At 41.7% G+C, this 21,271-nt stretch overlaps 1 protein-coding gene across 2 annotated transcripts in view; it reads right to left on the reverse strand.

Annotated features, from left to right (window-relative positions):
- Nucleotides 1–574: 574 nt before the first annotated feature.
- BIRC7 (baculoviral IAP repeat containing 7) overlaps nt 575–21,271 on the reverse strand; it is a 34,420-nt gene continuing 13,723 nt past the window's right edge. For both annotated transcript variants that reach the window (XM_070744452.1, XM_070744453.1), the window contains exons 5-8: nt 16,233–16,278; nt 7,819–7,890; nt 3,211–3,419; nt 575–1,151 (exon numbers count right to left, since the gene is read on the reverse strand). In XM_070744452.1, the coding sequence (XP_070600553.1) occupies nt 3,220–3,419; nt 7,819–7,890; nt 16,233–16,278 (318 nt within the window). In that variant the 3' untranslated portion in view covers nt 575–1,151; nt 3,211–3,219. The remainder of the gene's footprint in view (nt 1,152–3,210; nt 3,420–7,818; nt 7,891–16,232; nt 16,279–21,271) is intronic.

Genomic DNA, 21,271 nt, shown 5'->3' on the forward strand with positions numbered 1-21,271 from the left:
CAAGCATCCTACTTGCTTTCCCTACCGCCTGACTGCACTGTTCACCCATTTTGAGACTGTCAGAAATCACTACCCCTAAATCCTTTTCTTTTGAAGTATTTGCTAACACAGAACTGCCAATACAATACTCCAAGTTGCCAAGGTTGGGAAACACTGTCATAAGTAATGCATTCTTGAGGGTTACTCCTTCCATGATCATCCCCTCCACACAAACAACTGGTTGGGTAAATTTGGACCAATCTCTCTCTCTCTCTCTTTCTCACTCTCTCTCAACCGAACTTACGTCCCAGAGTTCTTGTGGGGAATATTGGAAGAGGAAAGAATATTAAGACACGTTCATAGAAACATAGAAGATTGACGGCAGAAAAAGACCTCATGGTCCATCTAGTCTGCCCTTATACTATTTCCTGTATTTTATCTTAGGATGGATCTATGTTTATTCCCCGGCATGTTTAAATTCAGTTCCTGTGGATTTACCAACCACGTCTGCTGGAAGTTTGTTCCCAACATGCCCAGTTTCGCTGTCCAGAGTTGTTTTTTTAAGAATAATAAAAAAGAAATAACAGAGTTCATGTTAAGTTTATAAATTTAATGCAATAATAGATCAATATGCGGTTACACAGAACTGATTAAAAGTAGTTTCGGTAAGGTCGGTTATTTTATTCTCTTTAAGGAAAAAACATCGCAAGTTCAAAACACACCCACACAAACTTTTCACTCCAAATTCTCTGCTTTAAAAATCTTATACAAGTAAGAATTGAGAACACAAGGGTTTTCAAATACACTTTATATCATTCCTCCCCCTTTCCCCCTCTGCCTCCCTAGTGAAGCTGCCGGCCTCTCTCCGAAAGAAAAACCTCAAAATGGTTTTTTTTCATCTTTCATCTTTGAAATCACTCAAATAAGAAGGAGGTCTCAAAGAAGTTACATCGGCAAGATCACAGGGTGACTCTGGGGGGTTTAGAGGAAAGTTGTCTCTTTTTGGGGGAAATGGACAGCCGTACCAGCGGAGTCAAATAAATAAATTAATTAATTAAATAAAGCACCCCAGTATATTTATTTGAGTCCTTGCTTGGTTCCTGTTCCCTCTTCAGGCAGGCAGAACTGAGTCTTCCTGGGCCAAAGGAAGGGTTAAAATTGCCGTGAACATTCTGAAAAGGCAAGAAACATCATTGTGAGAGATTTGCCTGACGTTCCTCAGCCTTGCCTTATATACAGATAATTATGTTTAATGACCGGTTGAAGCATAGAAACATAGAAACACAGAAGATTGACCGCAGAAAAAGACCTCATGGTCCATCTAGTCTGCCCTTATACTATTTCCTGTATTTTATCTTAGGATGGATCTATGTTTCTCCCAGGCATGTTTAAATTCAGTTCCGGTGGATTTACCAATCACGTCTGGTGGAAGTTTGTTCCAAGCATCTACTACTCTTTCAGTAAAGTAACATTTTCTCATGTTCTCCCAACTAACCTCAGATTGTGCTCCCTTGTTCTTGTGTTTGCTTTCCTATTAAAAACACTTCCCTCCTGAACCTTATTTAACCCTTTAATATATTTAAATGTTTTGATCATGTCCCCCCTTTCCCTTCTGTCCTCCAGGTTCACATGCCTTGTCCCTCACCCACAAACTTGTCACGTTGCCCACTCAGATTGTGCCAGCAGGGCAAGTCCTCCTTCCACTTCCGCCCAGGTGGGTGGCCTTGAACCACTCAAAAGAATGCTTTGTGGCTGTGTTCCTCCCCCCGTAACAGAATACCCTATGAAACTAGACTTACAATCCTGGGCCTAGAAAGCTTAGAACTAAGATGCCTTAAACATGATCTAAGTATGGCCTACAAGATCATATGCTGCAACGTCCTGCCTGTCAATGACTACTTCAACCTCAACAACACTAGCGCACACAATAGATTCAAGCTCAATATTAACCGCTCCAAACTTGACTGTAAAAAATATGACTTTAGTAATAGAGTTGTTGAAGTGTGGAACTCATTACCGGACTCCATAGTATCATCTCCTAACCCCTAACATTTAGACTGTCCACGGTTGACCTCTCCAGATTCCTAAGAGGTCAGTAAGGGGCGTACATAAGTGCACTAGAGTGCCTTCCGAACCCTGTCCTATTGTCTCTCCTATATCCCATATATCTTCTCTTCTATCCCTTTATCTTTCTGCTATTCTCTTTTTGATTTATCTTATCCTATACTCTCTCTTCTATTCCTTCTCTAATTTTTCTTTTCCCTTGAAGGTGTCCTCTACTACCTTCATTGTGTATTATTTAGTATTGGACAAGATAAAATAAAATAAAATAAAATAAATATAATATAATATAATATAATATAATATAATATAATATAATATAATATAATATAATATAATATAATATAATATAATATAATATAATATAATATAATATAATATAATATAATATAATATAATATAATATAATATAATATAATATAATATAATATAATATAATATAATATAATGATATGATATAATAATATAATATAATATAATATAATATAATATAATATAATATAATATAATATAATAAATTGTAATTGTAATGTAATGTAATGTAATATAATATAAAATAAAATAATAAAATAAAATAAAGTAAAATAATAAAATAAATAAATAAATAAATAAATAAATAAAATAAAATAAAATAAAATAATAAAATAAAATAATAAAATAAAATAAAATAAAATAAAAAATAATAAAATAAAATAATAAAATAAAATAAAATAAAATAAAATAAAATAAAATAAAATAAAATAAAATAAAATAAAATAAAATAAAATAAAATAAAATAAAATAAAATAAAATAAAATAAAATAAAATAAAATAAAATAAAATAAAATAAAATAAAATAAAATAAAATAAAATAAAATAAAATAAAAATCTGTCCCCTCAGGAAAATCACCCCTCCCAAGTTCCCATCAACATCAGGCCTTCTATAGATAGTGTGGCAAGCCATTAATTTGTCACCAACCTCTGTACCAGCTTGACAAATATTTATTTATTATTAGAGTTGGAAGGGACCTTGCAGGTCATCTAGTCCAACCCCCTGCTGGTGCAGGTAAATTGAAAATTCCACTTGAAAATAGCCCTATAAAAAGGTCATTTAGTTCTCCCCAACCTCGCTTTGCTTTCATTCGGAGGCTGCCGAGTTCTCTTCTGTTAAGGATTCAATGTTTTACTTACCTTTGTAGGTCAGGACAAAAAGGCCTTCATACTGTCCCGAATGGCCCCTCTGCAGATGGGGCAGCGCCTCAGATTAGGAGCACATTCGGCGCACACCACCAGGTGGCCACAAGGAATCAGCACAATGGACACGTCTTTGTCCATGCACACTTTGCACATCCGTTCCTCTTGAAGCCGGCGCAGTTTTTCTTCCATGCTGGTGGTCGATTCTGGAAAGAGAGGAGAGATCACTTAGGAAGGCAGTGGGGAGTTGGATTAGCAACAGCAATGGCGCTTGGACTTATAGACGGTGCTCCCTCGCCCTTTTGCGGACTCGGTGCATCGCGGATTTTTTAAAAATGTTAATGGAAAAACATACGGTGTTCAGTTCTGGAGACCTCACCTACAAAAAAGAATTGACAAAATTGAACGGGTCCAAAGACGGGCTACAAGAATGGTGGAAGGTCTCAAGCACAAAACGTATCAGGAAAGACTTCATGAACTCAATCTGTATAGTCTGAAGGACAGAAGGAAAAGGGGGAACATGATCGAAACATTTAAATATATTAAAGGGTTCAATAAGGTTCAGGAGAGAAGTGTTTTTAATAGGAAAGTGAACACAAGAACAAGGGGGCACAATCTGAAGTTAGTTGGGGGAAAGATCAAAAGCAACATGAGAAAATATTATTTTACTGAAAGAGTAGTAGATCCTTGAAACAAACTTCCAGCAGACGTGGTTGGTAAATCTACAGTAACTGATTTTAAACATGCCTGGGATAAACATATATCCACCCTAAGATAAAATACAGGAAATAATCTAAGGGCAGACTAGATGGACCATGAGGTCTTTTTCTGCCGTCAGTCTTCTATGTTTCTATGTTTCTAAGTTGTGTGGACGTCAACGCCCACAATTCTCCAGCCATTAGGAGGCATGAAGCTAAAGTAGAATAGAAGTAGAATAGAATAAAGTAGAATAGAAACATAGAAGACTGACGGCAGAAAAAGACCTCCTGGTCCATCTAGTCTGCCCTTAGACTATTTCCTGTGTTTTATCTTAGGATGGATCTATGTTTATCCCAGGCATGTTTAAAATTTTAGTAGCATTCTTCTTTAGTTTCATGCTTCCTAATGGATGGACTCAAATTACAAAAAATAAATGAAATAAAATGATTCTGTTGAAAGTCCTGAAGGACACAGTTGGGGATAAGTCAAAGCTTTTATTGTCGCCGTACATCATGTGAAACAATGAAATTGGTTAGATCCTTTTGGAGAAAAAATATCTCCATGGTTGCTAAAAGCTGACATTGACTTGATAACACATTGCAATGATTCTAGGTTCATACATTTAATTTGACTCAGGGCACTTTCAGATTTTTCAAGTATTTCATTAAATCAAACTCACTACGCAGTCTGAAAACAATCTGCAGTGCTCCTCTGTTTTGCCAACTGGATACGCTGAGAACATTGCAAATCAATTCAACAGAGCAAATACCATTGTCCTGGTCCTTCACTCCTATATCCCACACAAGGGTACCGTATTTTTCAGAGTATAAGACACAACTTCCCCCTTCCCCCAAAAAAGAGAGTGGAAATGTTGGTGCGTCTTATATTCTGAATACAGTGGTACCACTACTAACGAACTTAATTCGTTCCGTGACCAGGTTCTTAAGTAAAAAAGTTTGTAAGAAAAAGCAATTTTTCCCATAGGAATCAATGTAAAAGCAAATAATGTGTACAATTGGAGAAACCACAGGGAGGGTGGAGGCCCTGTTTCCTCCCAGGAGATTCCTAGAGAGGCCCCACGGAGGCTTCTTCCCACCTTTTCCGGCCCTGTTTCCTCCCAGGAGATTCCTAGAGAGGCCCCACGGAGGCTTCTCCCCGCCTTTTCCGGCCCTGTTTCCTCCCAGGAGATTCCTAGAGAGGCCCCACGGAGGCTTCTCCCCACCTTTTCCGGCCATGTTTCCTCCCAGGAGATTCCGAGAGAGGCCAAACGGAGGCTTCTCCCCACCTTTTCCGGCCATGTTTCCTCCCAGGAGATTCCTAGAGAGGCCCCATGGAGGTTTCTCCCTGCCTTTTCCAGTTACACTTTCAGAGGCTTGGGTTTGTAAGTGGAAAATGGTTCTTAAGAGGCAAAAAAAATCTTGAACACCCGGTTCGTAAGTAGAGGCATTTACAGGTAGAGGTACCACTGTACAGCCACTTTTGGTCTCCCGAAACCCTGCCCCTATGCCCCATTTTTGCAAAAATGTGATGTTCCTGAGGGCTGGGAAGGGTGGTTTGGGAGGCCTGTGCAGTGCTTTTTGGGACTGGGGAACAGCAAAAACACCCCATTTTTTTAAAAAAAAATGGGCAAAAACCAGCCAGTTTTCCCAAAAATGAATGAAAAACCGGCCTGGTTTTGCAAAAAAAATAGGGTGTGCAAAGGGTTTGGGAGGCCTACAGAGTGTTCCCGAGGGCCGGGAAGGTCAAAAACCTCTTTAAAATCTTTTTTTTTGGCAGGGGGGGTGTATTTTTTTTTCCTCCATACTTTTCAATACATTTTCAAATAACTTTATAATATAATAAAAACAGTATCGAGTTAGTAAGCCAATTATAATTACTCCCCCCCCCAAAAAAATTAGTTCCCAATTATTTTCGGTATGCATCAAACCACCCAACCTTGACCTCTAATTTTGTCATCTAGATATCTAATTTTCTTCTAATTGAGTTCAACCTTAATTTCCTGGTGCATCTTATAGTCTGAATAATAGTGTAATTAAGAACAACAAACCCAGCAACCTGGTATTTTGAAGAGGTATTTTCTCCTGCTGAAGAGGAACTGGAAGATTCTTTAAGAAGGGACTGGACAGCCCCTTATATGTAATAATATAGGTCAGGATCTCCTGCTTGAGCAGAGGGCTGGACTAGAAGACCTCAAAAGTCCCTGCCAGCTCTAGTTTGATTCATCTTCTAATTACACAAGCATTTAAACAAGCAATTTAAACACTTGCTCCTATTCCTTCTGGCTTTGTTTATTTGTTTATTTATTTATTTATTTTATTTATTTATCAGATTTGTATGCCGCCCCTCTCCGCAGACTCGGGGCGGCTCACAGCAATAATAATACAATGTAACAAATCTAATATTTAATTAATTTATAAAACCCCAATTTAGAAACCAATCATACATACTAGCATACCATACATAAATTTTATAAGCCTAGGGGGAGGGAAAATGTCGATTCCCCCATGCCTGACGACAGAGGTGGGTTTTAAGGAGCTTACGAAAGGCTAGGAGGGTGGGGGCAACTCTGATATCTGGGGGGAGTTGGTTCCAAAGGGTCGGGGCCGCCACAGAGAAGGCTCTTCCCCTGGGTCCTGCCAAACGACATTGTTTAGTTGACGGGACCCGGAGAAGGCCAAATCTGTGGGACCTAACTGGTCGCTGGGATTCGTGCGGCAGAAGGCGGTCCCGGAGATATTCTGGTCCGGTGCCATGAAGGGCTTTATAGGTCATAACCAACACTTTGAATTGTGACCGGAAACTGATCGGCAACCAATGCAGACTGCGGAGTGTTGGTGTGACATGGGCATATTTAGGGAAGCCCATGATTGCTCTCGCAGCTGCATTCTGCACGATCTGAAGTTTCCGAACACTTTTCAAAGGTAGCCCCATGTAGAGAGTGTTACAGTAGTCGAGCCTCGAAGTGATGAGGGCATGAGTGACTGTGAGCAGTGACTCCCGGTCCCAATAGGGCTGCAACTGGTGCACCAGGCGAACCTGGGCAAACGCCCCCCCTCGCCACAGCTGCAAGATGTTTCTCTAATGTGAGCTGTGGATCGAGGAGGACGCCCAAGTTGCAGACCCTCTCTGAGGGGGTTAATGATTCCCCCCCCCAGGGTGATGGACGGACAGATGGAATTGTCCTTGGGAGGCAAAACCCACAGCCACTCCGTCTTATCCAGGTTGAGTTTGAGTTGTTACCAAATAAATGTAAAGCTACCAAACTATTAATCCCCCCCCCTTTTTTTACAAGACTCGAAGAATTCAGGATCCAGGAAGATGGCCAAAGGGAAACTTCCGAAGACAAAATTCTACCCATTTTTGTAATAATTGACTGCTAGATCTGCAAGTCTACCGCACGAATCCCAGCGGCTGATAAGGTCCCACAGAGTTGGCCTTTTCCGGGTCCCGTCAACCAAACAATGTTGTTTGGCGGGCCCCAGGGGAAGAGCCTTCTCTGTGGCGGCCCCGGCCTTCTGGAATCAGCTCCCCCCAGAGATTAGAACGGCCCCCAGCCTCCTTGTCTTTCGCAAACTACTCAAGACCCACCTTTGTCGCCAGGCATGGGGGAGTTAAGTTATTCTTTCCCCCTAGGCCATTACAAGTTATGCATGGTATGTTTGTGTGTATGTTTGGTTTTTTATAATAAGGGTTTTTAGTTGTTTTATCAAATTGGATTGTTATATGTTGCTTTACCATTGTTGTTAGCTCTGTTTAAAAAAAGGTGCTATTGCTAACATGTTTTAAGCCGCCCTGAGTCTAAGGAGAAGGGCAGCATTTTAAAAAGTCAAATAAATAAAATAAATAAATAAACACAGCTTGTTACTCTTTCCTTGCAATTGCTCCCCCAACTGCAGGAATCTTTACCTGGCTCGTTGGCATGTTCTACTTGGGTCTCTCTTCTCACTCTCCAAGGATCTTGTTCTCTTTCCATAGATTCTGTACGGATGGGTGGAAAATAAGGGAGTGCATTAAAAGACAGTGCTTGGAAGGATACTTGCCTTAGTTCAAAAGAAAATTGGATGTGTCTCAAATAACCCATAGAAACATAGAAGACTGACGGCAGAAAAAGACCTCATGGTCCATCTAGTCTGCCCTTATACTATTTCCTGTATTTTATCTTACAATGGATATATGTTTATCCCAGGCATGTTTCAATTCAGTTACTGTGGATTTACCAACCACGTCTGCTGGAAGTTTGTTCCAAGGATCTACTACTCTTTCAATGAAATAATATTTTCTCACGTTGCTTTTGATCTTTCCCCCAACTAACTTCAGATTGTGTCCCCTTGTTCTTGTGTTCACTTTCCTATTAAAAACACTTCCCTCCTGAACCTTATTTAACCCTTTAACATATTTAAATGTTTCGATCATGTCCCCCCTTTTCCTTCTGTCCTCCAGACTCTACAGATTGAGTTCATGAAGTCTTTCCTGATACACTTTATGCTTAAGACCTTCCACCATTCTTGTAGCCCGTCTTTGGACCCGTTCAATTTTGACAATATCTTTTTGTAGGTGAGGTCCCCAGAACTGAACACAGCATTCCAAATGTGGTCTCACCAGCGTTCTATATAAGGGGATCACAACCCCCTGTATAGTTGTCCCAAAGGGCCTTTTTTTCAAAAGGCAACTGGACTTTCTTAGTTTTTGCCTTGAAGGCATTTCACGTCTCATCCAAGAAGATAGATGAGAACTGAAGAAGCTTTTTGGATGAGGAGCGAAACGTCATCAAGGGGGAAAAAAAGTCCAGTTGCCTTTTGAAAAAGTACCTTTGGGGAGAACCATCACCTGGATGACTGAAAATCTCCATAGACATTTCCCTACACAGTTCAATCTTCAAAGGATACCATCAGAAAGAAAGAAAAACAACTTAATACAGAGGTACCTCGACATACGAGTTTAATTCATTCCAGACCCGAGCTCGTAAGTCGATCAACTCGCATCTCGAACGAATGCCTTTAGACTTTGTTTTTCGTGCCAAGATAAGTGGAAGCAAGGAGATTCTTGCGCCACCTAGTGGAAGCTCGGCTCGTATCCCGAATTTGAGCTCGGGTGTCGAACAGAAATTTCGCTCGCGTCAGGGCTTGTAACTTGGAATACTCGCATGTGGAGCAGCTCGTATCTAGAGGTATTACTGTATGTACTTTATGTTGGAAGTAACAAGATCCTTCCCTCGATTTTGAATTCTCTGCATAAGACTACACTATGCTTCTATCAACAGTGATGTTCATTTCTGCCAGAGGCAAGTGGTGCAGAGTACACGGTGACTTCTTGGAAACAATGGCCTGAGTGGAGGTGGGGCACATAATGGATAGTTATTCATTGTTGTAGTTTTCTTTAGAAGTTTCTCTATTTGTGATTAGAATTAAAGCTCCAAGAATGGGAGCTCAGGGAAGAATCCACATGAGGCATAGACACAGTACTCAATTCACAGGTTACGCTGGTGTATTAAACAGATTCAACTTTTAAAAAATAACAACCATACAGCTGTATAAATTACAGGTTTCCAGTATTCCAGATTATCTCCGGGACCGCCTTCTGCCGCACGAATCCCAGCGACCGATTAGGTCCCACAGAGTGGGCCTTCTCCGGGTCCCGTCAATTAAACAATGTCGTTTGGCGGGACCCAGGGGAAGAGCCTTCTCTGTGGTGGCCCCGGCCTTCTAGAACCAGCTCTCCCCAGAGATTAGAATTGCCCCCACCCTCCTCACCTTTCGTAAGCTCCTTAAAACCCACCTCTGCCATCAGGCATGGGGGAACTGAGATATTCTTTCCCCCTGGGCCTCTACAGTTTATGCATGGTATGTCAGTATGTATGTCTGGTTTTTATAATAAGGGTTTTTTAGTTGTTTTATTATTGGATTACTACATATTGTTTTTATCACTGTTGTTAACCGCCCCGAGTCCACGGAGAGGGGCGGCATACAAATCCAATAAACAAACAAACAAACAAAGAAACAAATAAATAAATAAATAAATAAATAAAATACCTATTTTCTATACGTATTTGACCTTGACTAAATATGATTTCTTAAACTGCCTTATGTGGAAGTTTCGAGTTTCTGCCAATCAAGTATTTCAATGCAATTATTCTCTCTGTTTTCTCCTATTAAGAGGTTTGGAGGGAAGAAAATGGAAATTACTTGGTACTCCAAAATTGGTACTTTTTTCTTTTTTTTTTACAAGCACGATTTGGGAAATATATACCTGGGAAAAAAGGGTTACATATATCAAGAACTTATGATTGATTAAAGTGTACAATTATGCATTTACTGTAAAGTTATACAGTGATACCTCATTTTACAAACCCCTCGTCATACAAACTTTTCAAGATACGAACCTGGGGTTTAAGATTTTTTTGCCTTTTCTTCCAAACTATTTTCACCTTACGAACCCGCCGCCGGCACCGGGATGCCACGTCTCCGGACTTCCGTTGCCATTTTCGCACTGGTGGGATTCCCCTGAGGCTCCCCTCAATGGGAAACCCCACCTCCGGATTTTGTGATGCTGCAGGGGAGTCCCAACAGGGCAATCCCACCAGTGCACAAACAGGTGCTTCGGCTGGCAATGGAAGTCCGGAGGTGGGTTTTCCCAGCAAGGGAAATCTCAGCAAAATTGCAGCATCACAAATGCTGCGATTTCACTGAGGCTTCCCTCGCTGGGAAACCCCACCTCCGGACTTCTGTTGCCAGTGAAGCGCCCGTTTTTGCGATGCTGGGATTCCCCTGCAGCATCGCAAAAATGCAGAAGTCCAGAGGTGGGGTTTGCCATGGAGGGGAGCCTCAGGGGAATCCCAGCAGCGCGAAAACAGGCGTTTCAGCTGGCAAAAGGGTTGAATTTTGGGCTTGCATGCATTAATCACTTTTCCATTGATTCCTATGGGAAACATTGTTTCATCTTACGAACTTTTCACCTTACGAACCTCGTCCTGGAACCAATTAAGTTGGTAAGACAAGGTATCAATGTAATACTTGAAGGTATATGGATTTATGTATGTTTTGAAAAAAAAAACTTTTGGGGGGAAAAAGAGGAAGAGTGGGCTGACCTAGTCCATACCACTCCATATAAATGTAAACACACATGAATAATCTAATTTAGATGGACAATGGGCATCTTATAAATCTAACAAATAAAAATAATATTCTGTGAACTGCAAGTTGGAATAGCAATACAACTTTCAAGATGGGAGAAATCTACTTATACTTTTATCTATGGAGATTGTTAGTCATGCAGGTCATAGTTGTCTCAAAGATGCTTTAAGAAAAAGGCAACTGAATGGGTTTTTTAGGAAAAAAGTAGGTGTTTCGCTTCTTATCCGCTTCTCATACATCTTCTTCCTCAAACAGCAGTCCAGTTGTCTTTGTTTTCTTTCTTTAGAAACATAGAAACATAGAAACATAGAAGACTGACGGCAGAAAAAGACCTCATGGTCCATCTAGTCTGCTCTTATACTATTTTCTGTATTTTATCTTAGGATGGATATATGTTTATCCCAGGCATGTTTAAATTCAGTTACTGTGGATTTATCTACCACGTCTGCTGGAAGTTTGTTCCAAGGATCTACTACTCTTTCAGTAAAATAATATTTTCTCATGTTGCCTTTGATCTTTCCCCCAACTAACTTCAGATTGTGTCCCCTTGTCCTTGTGTTCACTTTCCTATTAAAAACACTTCCCTCCTGGACCTTATTTAACCCTTTAATATATTTAAATGTTTCGATCCTGTCCCCCCTTTTCCTTCTGTCCTCCAGACTATACAGATTGAGTTCATTAAGTCTTTCCTGATACGTTTTATGCTTAAGACCTTCCACCATTCTTGTAGCCCGTCTTTGGACCCGTTCAATTTTGTCAATATCTTTTTGTAGGTGAGGTCTCCAGAACTGAACACAGTACAGTGATCCCCCGCTCGTTGCGAGGGTTCCGTTCCAGGACCCCCCGCAACGAGCGGGTTTTCGCGAAGTAGCGCTGCGGAAGTAAAAACACCATCTGCGCATGTGCAGATGGTGTTTTTACTCCCGCAGCGCTAGCGAGGAGCCGAAGATTGGGGGCGGCGCGGCTGTTTTAAAATGTCGCCGCCGGCATGGGGGGCTTCCTAGCAGCCCCCCAAACCCGGGTTGGGGGTCCGGGGGGTGCTGGCAAGGCCCCCATGCCGGCGGCGACATTTTAAAACAGCCGCGCCGCCCCCAATCTTCGGCTCCTCGCTAGCGGGCAGGCAGGCGGCGGACAAGCCGTTCGCTGGCGCTGGCTGTCGGCGCTTTCGAGCTGAGTCCCGGAGCGAATTCGCTCCGGGACTCAGCTCAAAAGCGCCGACAGCCAGCGCCAGTGAACGGCTTCTCCGCGCTGGCTGTCGGCGCTTTCGAGCTGAGTCCCGGAGCGAATTCGCTCCGGGACTCAGCTCCAAAGCGCCGACAGCCAGCGCCAGCGAACGGCTTCTCCGCGCTGGCTGTCGGCGCTTTCGAGCTGAGTCCCGGAGCGAATTCGCTCCGGGACTCAGCTCCAAAGCGCCGACAGCCAGCGCCAGCGAACGGCTTCTCCGCGCTGGCTGTCGGCGCTTTAAAGCTGAGTCCCGGAGCGAATTCGCTCCGGGACTCAGCTCCAAAGCGCCGACAGCCAGCGCCAGCGAACGGCTTCTCCGCGCTGGCTGTCGCCGCTTTCGAGCTGAGTCCCGGAGCGAATTCGCTTCAGGACTCAGCTCGAAAGTGGCAAGAATGAACGGCGTGGGCGGGCGAAGGGCGGGCGGCAGCGAGGAGTTTGCGTGGGCGGTGGGGAAACTCCTTGCTGATGCCCGCTGCTCGCCCTCCCGCCAGCAAGAGGGGGAAGACCCAGGGAAGCCGCCCAGCAGCTGATCTGCCGGGCGCCATCTACGCATGCGTGCCCATAGAAAAAAAGGGCACACATGCGCAGATGGTGTTTTGACTTCCGGGTTGAAAAATCGCAAATTACCCTGTTCGCAATGGTCGGGGACGCAATAACCGGGGTATTACTGTATTCCAAATGTGGTCTCACCAACGCTCTATATAGTGGGATCATAATCTCCCTCTTCCTGCTTGTTATACCTCTAGCTATGCAGCCAAGCATCCTACTTGCTTTCCCTACCGCCTGACTGCACTGTTCACCCATTTTGAGACTGTCAGAAATCACTACCCCTAAATCCTTCTCTTCTGAAGTTTTTGCTAACACAGAACTGCCAATGCAATACTCAGATTGAGGATTCCTTTTCCCCAAGTGCATTATTTTACATTCGGAAACATTAAACTGCAGTTTCCATTGCTTTGACCATTTCTCTAGTAAAGCTAAATCATTTACCATATTACAGACGCCTCCAGGAATATCAACTCTATTGCACACTTTAGAGTCTTTAAAGGCATCTTTGAGATATCTACACTTTTATTTGGCATCAAACAGAAATGGGAAGCTTTGTTTCATTTCTCTGGTAAAGAGAGCATTTTCCAGATTTTGCTCAGAGATAAGTTAAATGACATAATGCAGATGGAAAGAATGGAGTTCAGTGGTGTCCATGGTGAAAACGTTTTTACCTGCAGAGAATACTGACTTATTAAGAGGAGAATTACACCTCTTTGTCCATGCAAGGTTTTTTTTGGAACCAGTCTGATGGATAATGGAAGTATATACTGTTGTTAGAGAGACCCCATGCTGTCATTCTACTTCTACTTTTTACGTAACAAACATGCTCTGGAAATCACTCGTTGCTCATCTTTGGAGAGGCTTTCAACAGCATGTCAAGTGTTACAATCACCTCACATGATTGCAGCCAGGATTTTTATTTATTTTTTGTTAAAAAAAAGGACAAGGGGTCAGGTCAACAACTACGTTTAAACCAGAGGTGATTCAGCGTTCAAAAATTGTGGGGCAACGATCTCCATGGGAATCACAGAAAACACAATTACACTGACGTGTACTTAATGCGGCCCTAAGGAGCAAGATTGTACATGCATGTGGCTTAAAGAAAGGGACAAAAATGAAGAGATACTCCAAATGATGGCTTTAAAACTGATTTCTCCAAACTTCAGCATCTCATTTTACTAAGCTGTCCCACAATTGCCCTGATCTTTATCTCAATAAGCAATCTTTAATGCTTTAACCCAGGGCTCCCCAAACCTTTTACACAGGGGGCCAGTTCACTGTACCTCGGACTGTTGAAGGGCTGGACTATAAAAAAAACTATGAACAAATCCCTATGCACACTGCACATACCTTGTTTTAAAGTAAAAAACAAAATGGGAACGTACTATTTAGAGGGAGAAGAAGATCTGAAATTCATATATGTTTATGTTTTGTTTTTAATTTTCTTTTGTTGACATCTGATTGGCTATACAAGGTTTTCTTGGCTTATGAAAAATGTATAAAGAAAGAAGGAATCACTTTGGCATAATGGTTAATAAGTTAGAAATATAATTGGTGTTGCACTTTTTGAAGGAACATTAAGGAGGGAATTTAATTAAAAGAAAATGAATGTAACTGGATGACAAAATTAGGGAAAAAACCTTTTGCAACTTTTTTGATGATTGATATTAGTTACTAACAAAATACCACATTTTATTCATGGAAAATTAGATGGTATACTGTGTTGTTTGAATGTATGTTGAGAGGAAAAAAAATAAAAAATACCCCCCCCAAAAAAAAACCCCAGTCCTTCCTTCCTCTGTCCCTCCATTTCATTCTTCCTTCCTTCCTTCCTTCCTCTCTTCCTTGTCCCATCCATTTCTCCTTCTTTCCTTCCTTCCTTCCCTCCTTCATTCCTCTCCACTTCTCCTTCCCTCCCTCTCTTTCCATTTTCTTTCTTTCTCTCTCTCTTTTCCCTGTGCTCTTGTCACTCACTGGCGGGCCGGATAAATGGCCTCAGTGGGCCGCATGTGGCCCGCGGGCCATAGTTTGGGGACCACTGCTTTAACCCAATGATGGTAAACCTATGGCACGGGGAAGCTGTTGCTCTAGCTCAGCTCCAATGTGCGCGTGTGTGCCGGCCAGCTGATTTTTGGCTCACACAGAGGCTCTGGGAAGGCATTTTTGGCTTCCAGAGAGCCTCCAGGGGAGGAGGGCATTTTTACCCACCCCCGGCTCCAGGGAAGTATTTGGAGTCTGGAGAGGGTGAAACACGAGCCTACTGGGCCCATAAGAAGTTGGGAAATAGGAGTTTCTGGCCTGCAAAGGGCCTCCGGGGGGCAGGGAAAACTATTTTCGCCCTCCCCACGCATTGAATTATGGGTGTGGGCACTCACACATGTGCGACAGTGCACACCTATGCTCTTTCGGTTCACCATCACTGCTTTAACCCTAACTTTAACCAATGTTGAAATCCAATTTTGGCTGACTGATTTTAATATATTGAGATTTGAGTTTGTAATTTTTACATTAATTAGATTTGTTGTTGTATTGTTTATATTGTGTCTTGTGAGCTGCCCCGAGTCTTCGGAGAAGGGTGGCATACAAATCTAATTAATAATAATAATAATAATAATAATAATAATAATAATAATAATAACAACAACAACAATAATAATGATGATGAGTTGAATTGAGGAGAATTGAGGAGAAGCAGCTAGAGAAACTAGTGAAATATGAAGATCTAAAAATCGAACTGCAACGACTCTGGCATAAGCCAGTGAAAGTGGTCCCAGTGGTTCTTGGCACGCTGGGCGCAGTGCCAACGGATCTCAGTGGACATTTGAAAACCATCGGAATTGACAAAATATCCATCTGTCAATTGCAAAAGGCCACTTTACTGGGATCGGCACACATAATTCGCCGCTACATCACGCAGTCCTAGGTGCTTGGGAAGCGCCTGACTGGTGATGAAATCCGAAATCCAGCATAGTGATCTTATTTGCTGTGTTGTATTGACATAATAATTATTGTTATTGTTATTGTTATTTATTAGACTTGTATGCCGCCCTTCTCCGAAAACACGGGGCAGCTCACAGAATACAATACAAAAACAATATGTATACAAATCTAATAGTTAAAAACTATATTGTATTGAAATAATAATAATAATAATAATAATAATAATAATAATAATAATAATAATTATTATTATTATTATTATTATTATTATGCTTGGTCGGCATGGCAGGGGAAGGGTATTGCAAAATCCCCATTCCCATCCCATCCCTGGGGCCAGCCTGAGGTCGTATTTGCCAGTTCTCTGAACTATCGGTTCTCCAGAACCTGTCAGAACCTGGTGGACTCTAACCCTAGCCCTAACAATAATGTTAGCAAAATTAAGCAAGACTTAAACCTCTTTTCTATATGAGCACCTACCACGAGAGCTTTCGGAATAGTCTTCGGACCAATTGAAGCTTTCTTCCTGAAAACCAAGACAAGACAGGTGTCACCAAGAAGACGACGGTACTAATTACTAATAATTAATAATAATAATAATAATAATTTATTAGATTTGTATGCCGCCCCTCTCCAAAGACTCGGGGCGGCTCACAACAATAATAAAAACAATATTATAGTAGAACAAATCTAATATTAAAAAACATATAAAACCCTATCATTATTTAAAAAACCAAACAACACATTCATACCAAATGTAAAACAAAGTATAAAAGAGCCTGGGGGAAAGGTGTCTCAACTCCCCCATGCCTGGCGGTATAAGTGAGTCTTGAGTAGTTTACGAAAGACAGGGAGGGTGGGGGCAATATTAATCTCCGGGGGGAGTTGATTCCAGAGGGCCGAGGCCGCCACAGAGAAGGCTCTTCCCCTGGGGCCCGCCAAATGACATTTTTAGTCGACGGGACCCGGAGAAGGCCAACTCTGTGCGACCTTATCGGTCGCTGTGTATACTAAGGTATACACAGCCACGGAACTTAGAGGTTCTGAATGGCATGGAGATGAAAAGCAAATATTAAAAACAAAACAAAGGTAATTGTAACAGCAAAAGTATAAAACAGGAGTACAGACATACAGGGAGTCCTTAACCTAGGATCACGACTAGTGAGCCCAACATTTCCACTACTAAGACAGACAGTTGTGAAGTGAGTTTTGCTCGATTTTATAGGCGTTCTTCCCACACTTTCTTGTTAAGCTAAAATTCAATTCAATTCAATTTATTAGATTTGTATGCCACCCTTTTCCGAAAACCCGGGGCGGCTCACAGAATAACATAGAAACATAGAAGATTGATGGCAGGAAAGACCTCCTGGTCCATCTAGTCTGCCCTTATACTATTTCCTGTATTTTATCTTAGGATGGATCTATGTTTACCCTAGACATGTTTAGATTCAATAACTGTGGATTTACCAACGTCTGCTGGAAGTTTGTTCCAAGCATCTACTACTTTTTCAGTAAAATAATATTTTCTCACGTTACTTCTAATCTTTCCACCAACTAACCTCAGATTGTGTCCCCTTGTTCTTGTGTTTACTTTCCTATTAAAAACCCTTCCCTCCTCAACTTTATTTAACCCTTTAACATACTGTATTTAAATGTTTTGATATGTGCCCACTTTCGCTTCTGTCCTCCAAACTATACAGATTGAGTTCATTCAGTCTTTCCTGATAAGTTTTATGCTTAAGACCTTCCACCATTCTTGTAGCCCGTCTTTGAACCCGTTCAATTTTATCAATATATTTTTGTAGGTGAGGTCTCCAGAACTGAACACAGTATTCCAAATGTGGTCTCACCAGCGCTCTATACATTAGGATCACAATCTCCCTCTTCCTGCTTGTTATACATCTAGCTATGCAGCCAAGCATTCTACTTGCTTTCCCTATAAGTATAAAAACTTTCCCTATAAATATAAAAACACAGCATACAGGACAAATCTAATATATTTAAAAAGTACAACAAAAACCCTATATAATACATAGTCAGACAATCCAATCACACCGTGTATCACATTTATTGGTCAGAGGGGCAAGGTCTAATTGCCCTAGGCTTGGTGATATAGGTGAGTCTTAAGACTCTTGCAGAAGGTGAGGAGAGCGGGGGCAGTATGAATCTCTGGGGAAAGCTGATTCCAGAGGGCTGGGGCCCCCACAGAGAAGGCTCTTCCCCTAGGCCCCACCAAACAACATTGTTTGGTTGACGGGATCACTTAGAAGTACAACTGTTAAGAAAATGTTGGTTTTCCTACTGATTTTGCTTGTCAGGTCACAAAAGGCAATCACCTGACCCCGGGGCACCGTGACCATCAAAAATATGAGCCAATTGCCGAGCCTCCAAATTTTGATCATGTAACCATGAGACGGGGTGACACAGTAGGTAAAGTGCTGTACTGCAGGCCACTGAAGCTGACTGTAGATCTGTAGGTCAGCGGTTCAAATCTCATCACCGGCTCAAGGTTGACTCAGCCTTCCATCCTTCCGAGGTGGATAAAATGAGGCCCCGGAGTGTGGGGGCAATAGGCTGGCTCTGTTAAAAAGTGCTCTTGCTAACATGTTGTAAGCTGCCTTGAGTCTAAGGAGAAGGGTGGCATTAAAAAACCAATAAATAAATAAAATAAAATGGTTTTTATTATGGTGTTTTTAGTTTTAGATATTATATATGACTTCTTCTTATTGCTTTGTATCTTTTTGTATTTGTATTATATTATTTTGTAAGCTGCCCTGAGTCCTTCGAGATTGGGCGGCCGAGAAGTCGAATAAATGAATAAATAAATTTCTGTGAGACCACCTTCTGCCGCACGAATCCCAACAGCCAGTTAGGTCCCACAGAGTTGGCCTTCTCTGGGTCCCGTTGACTAAACAATGTTGGCTGGCGGGACCCAAGGGAAGAGCCTTCTCTTTGGTGGCCCCGACCCTCTGGAACCAGCTCCCCCCAGAGGTTAGAATTGCCCCCACCCTCCTTGCCTTTCGTAAACTTCTTAAAACCCACCTCTGCCATCAGGCATGGGGGAACTGAGACATCTCCCCCTTGCCCATGTAGTTTTAGGTATGGTATGTTTGTTTGTATGCCTTTTTAAATAATGGGGGGTTTAGGTTTTTAATGTCAAATTATTATTTTAGACTTCTAATACAGTGATACCTCGTCATACAAACTTTTCGAGATACAAACCCGGGGTTTAAGATTTTTTTGCCTCTTCTTACAAACTATTTTCACCTTACAAACCCACCACCGCCGCTGGGATGCCCCGCCTCCGGACTTCCGTTGCCAGCGAAGCACCCGTTTTTGCGCTGCTGGGATTTCCCTGAGGCTCCCCTCCATGGGAAAAACCACCTCCGGACTTCCATGTTTTTGTGATGCTGCAGGGGAATCCCAGCAGGGGAATCCCAGCATCGCAAAAATGAGCACTTTGCTGGCAACGGAAGTCTGGAGGTGGGGTTTCCCATTGAGGGGAGCCTAAGGGGAATTCCAGCAGCGCAAAAACGGGCGCTTCGGCTGGCAAAAGGGGTGAATTTTGGGCTTGCACGCATTATTCGCTTTTCCATTGATTCCTATGGAAAACATTTTCGTCTTACAAACTTTTCACCTTAAGAACCTCCTCCTGGAACCAATTAAGTTTGTAAGACAAGGTATCACTGTATTAGATTTGTTATTGTAGATTTTATCACTGTTGTGATCCGCCCCGAGTCTGCGGAGAGGAGCGGCATACAAATCTAATTAATAATAATAATGATAATGATAATGATAATGATAATGATAATGATAATGATAATAACTAACTAACTAACTAACTAACTAACTAACTAACTAAATAAATAAATAAATAAATAAATAAATAAATAAATATTCTCCAGAACTATTGCACTCAGCAAAAGTTTTCTGAGGGCAGGTCTCACCACTTCTTCCTACAAGACAGGCACAATTGTCTCCTCTCTTAAGAATTAATTCATCGCAGCCCAGATCCAACCACACATTTCATGGGCGTCCGTCAACAAAGAGATAGACAGAGATCTAAAACACAAGTGCCTGGATTGACAGACTCTGTTGACAAAGAGTCAATCATTTCCTAAGTGACACGGCTGTCCCTTTGGGCCTGATCAGTCACAAGTTAACTCAGCGTGAATCTGAGTGTTTGTCAAATGTCTAGAACATTTGTCACAATAGTCCTGTCAATAGTCTTGTGACCCTTCTGTCCCTGAAATAAAGAATAAGTCACTTTCAACAGAGCTGCTAAACAATTATCTGTGGATGGAATTTTGCTGTTCTAATTGCTGCTATGTATGGCCTTATTGAGTCTGTCATCTGCATCTCTATAACTGCCTGATTTGGTTCTGCAACCTAACAAGACTGACACAGACTTCAGAGGATAGTCTGGCGGGTCCCAGGGGAAGAGCCTTCTCTGTGGGGTCCCCGACCCTCTGGAACCAGCTCCCCCCTGAGATTAGAATTGCCCCCACTCTCCTTGCCTTTCGTAAACTCCTTAAAACCCACCTCTGCCGTCAGGCATGGGGAAACTGAACTAACTTCCCCAGGCCTATATTGTTTATGTATGGTGTGTTGTGTGCATGTTTTTAAACTATGGTTTTTTAGTTTAAATTATTAGATTTGTATTATATTGCCACTATTGTTGTGAGCCGCCCTGAGTCTACAGAGAGGGGCGGCATACAAATTTAATAAAATAATAATAATAATAATAATAATAATAATAATAATAATAATAATAATGGCAGAAAAAAACCAATTGCTGCCAACCTGCCTTCCATTGAGGACCTGTATACTGTGGGCTATGAAAATATTTACTGACCCCTCGCATCCTGGACATAAACTGTTTCAACTCCTACCCTCAAAACGTCACTACAGAGCACTGCACACCAAGACAACTAGACACAAGAACAGTTTTTCCCCGAACGCCATCACTCTGCTAAACAAATAATTCCCTCAACGCTGTCAAACTATTTACTAAGTTGGCACTATTATTGCTACTAGTTTTTTCTCATCATTCCTATCACCCATCTCCTCCCACTTATGACTATATGACTGTTAAGTTGATGCTTGTATCCTTAAGATTTCTATTAATATTAATTGTTTCCTCATTGCTTATTTGACCCTTATGACAATCATTAAGTATTGAACCTCATGATTCTTGACAAATGTATCTTTTCTTTTATGTACACTGAGGGCATATGCACCAAAGACAAAAATCACACTTGGTCAATAAAGAATTCTAATATCTAATTCTAATAATATAATCAGATCAGTACGCATTTTTCTCAAATGGAGCTCAGAGTGTTTTTTTAATCTCCTGAAACACATTAAAAAAAAGCAACAACCAGGGAATCCCGAAGGTCATATAGGAGCAGTCCAGTCTGAGATCTTTATCATGCCTCCCCCTGCCAGACAGGGGACAAAGGCCTTGAACAAACTGTCCACATCCACAGGATGGAAAAAAAAGGTGGGGGGGGAGGCTG

The sequence above is a fragment of the Erythrolamprus reginae genome, chromosome 3 (genome assembly GCF_031021105.1).
Source record: "Erythrolamprus reginae isolate rEryReg1 chromosome 3, rEryReg1.hap1, whole genome shotgun sequence".
Lineage (NCBI taxonomy): Eukaryota > Metazoa > Chordata > Lepidosauria > Squamata > Dipsadidae > Erythrolamprus > Erythrolamprus reginae.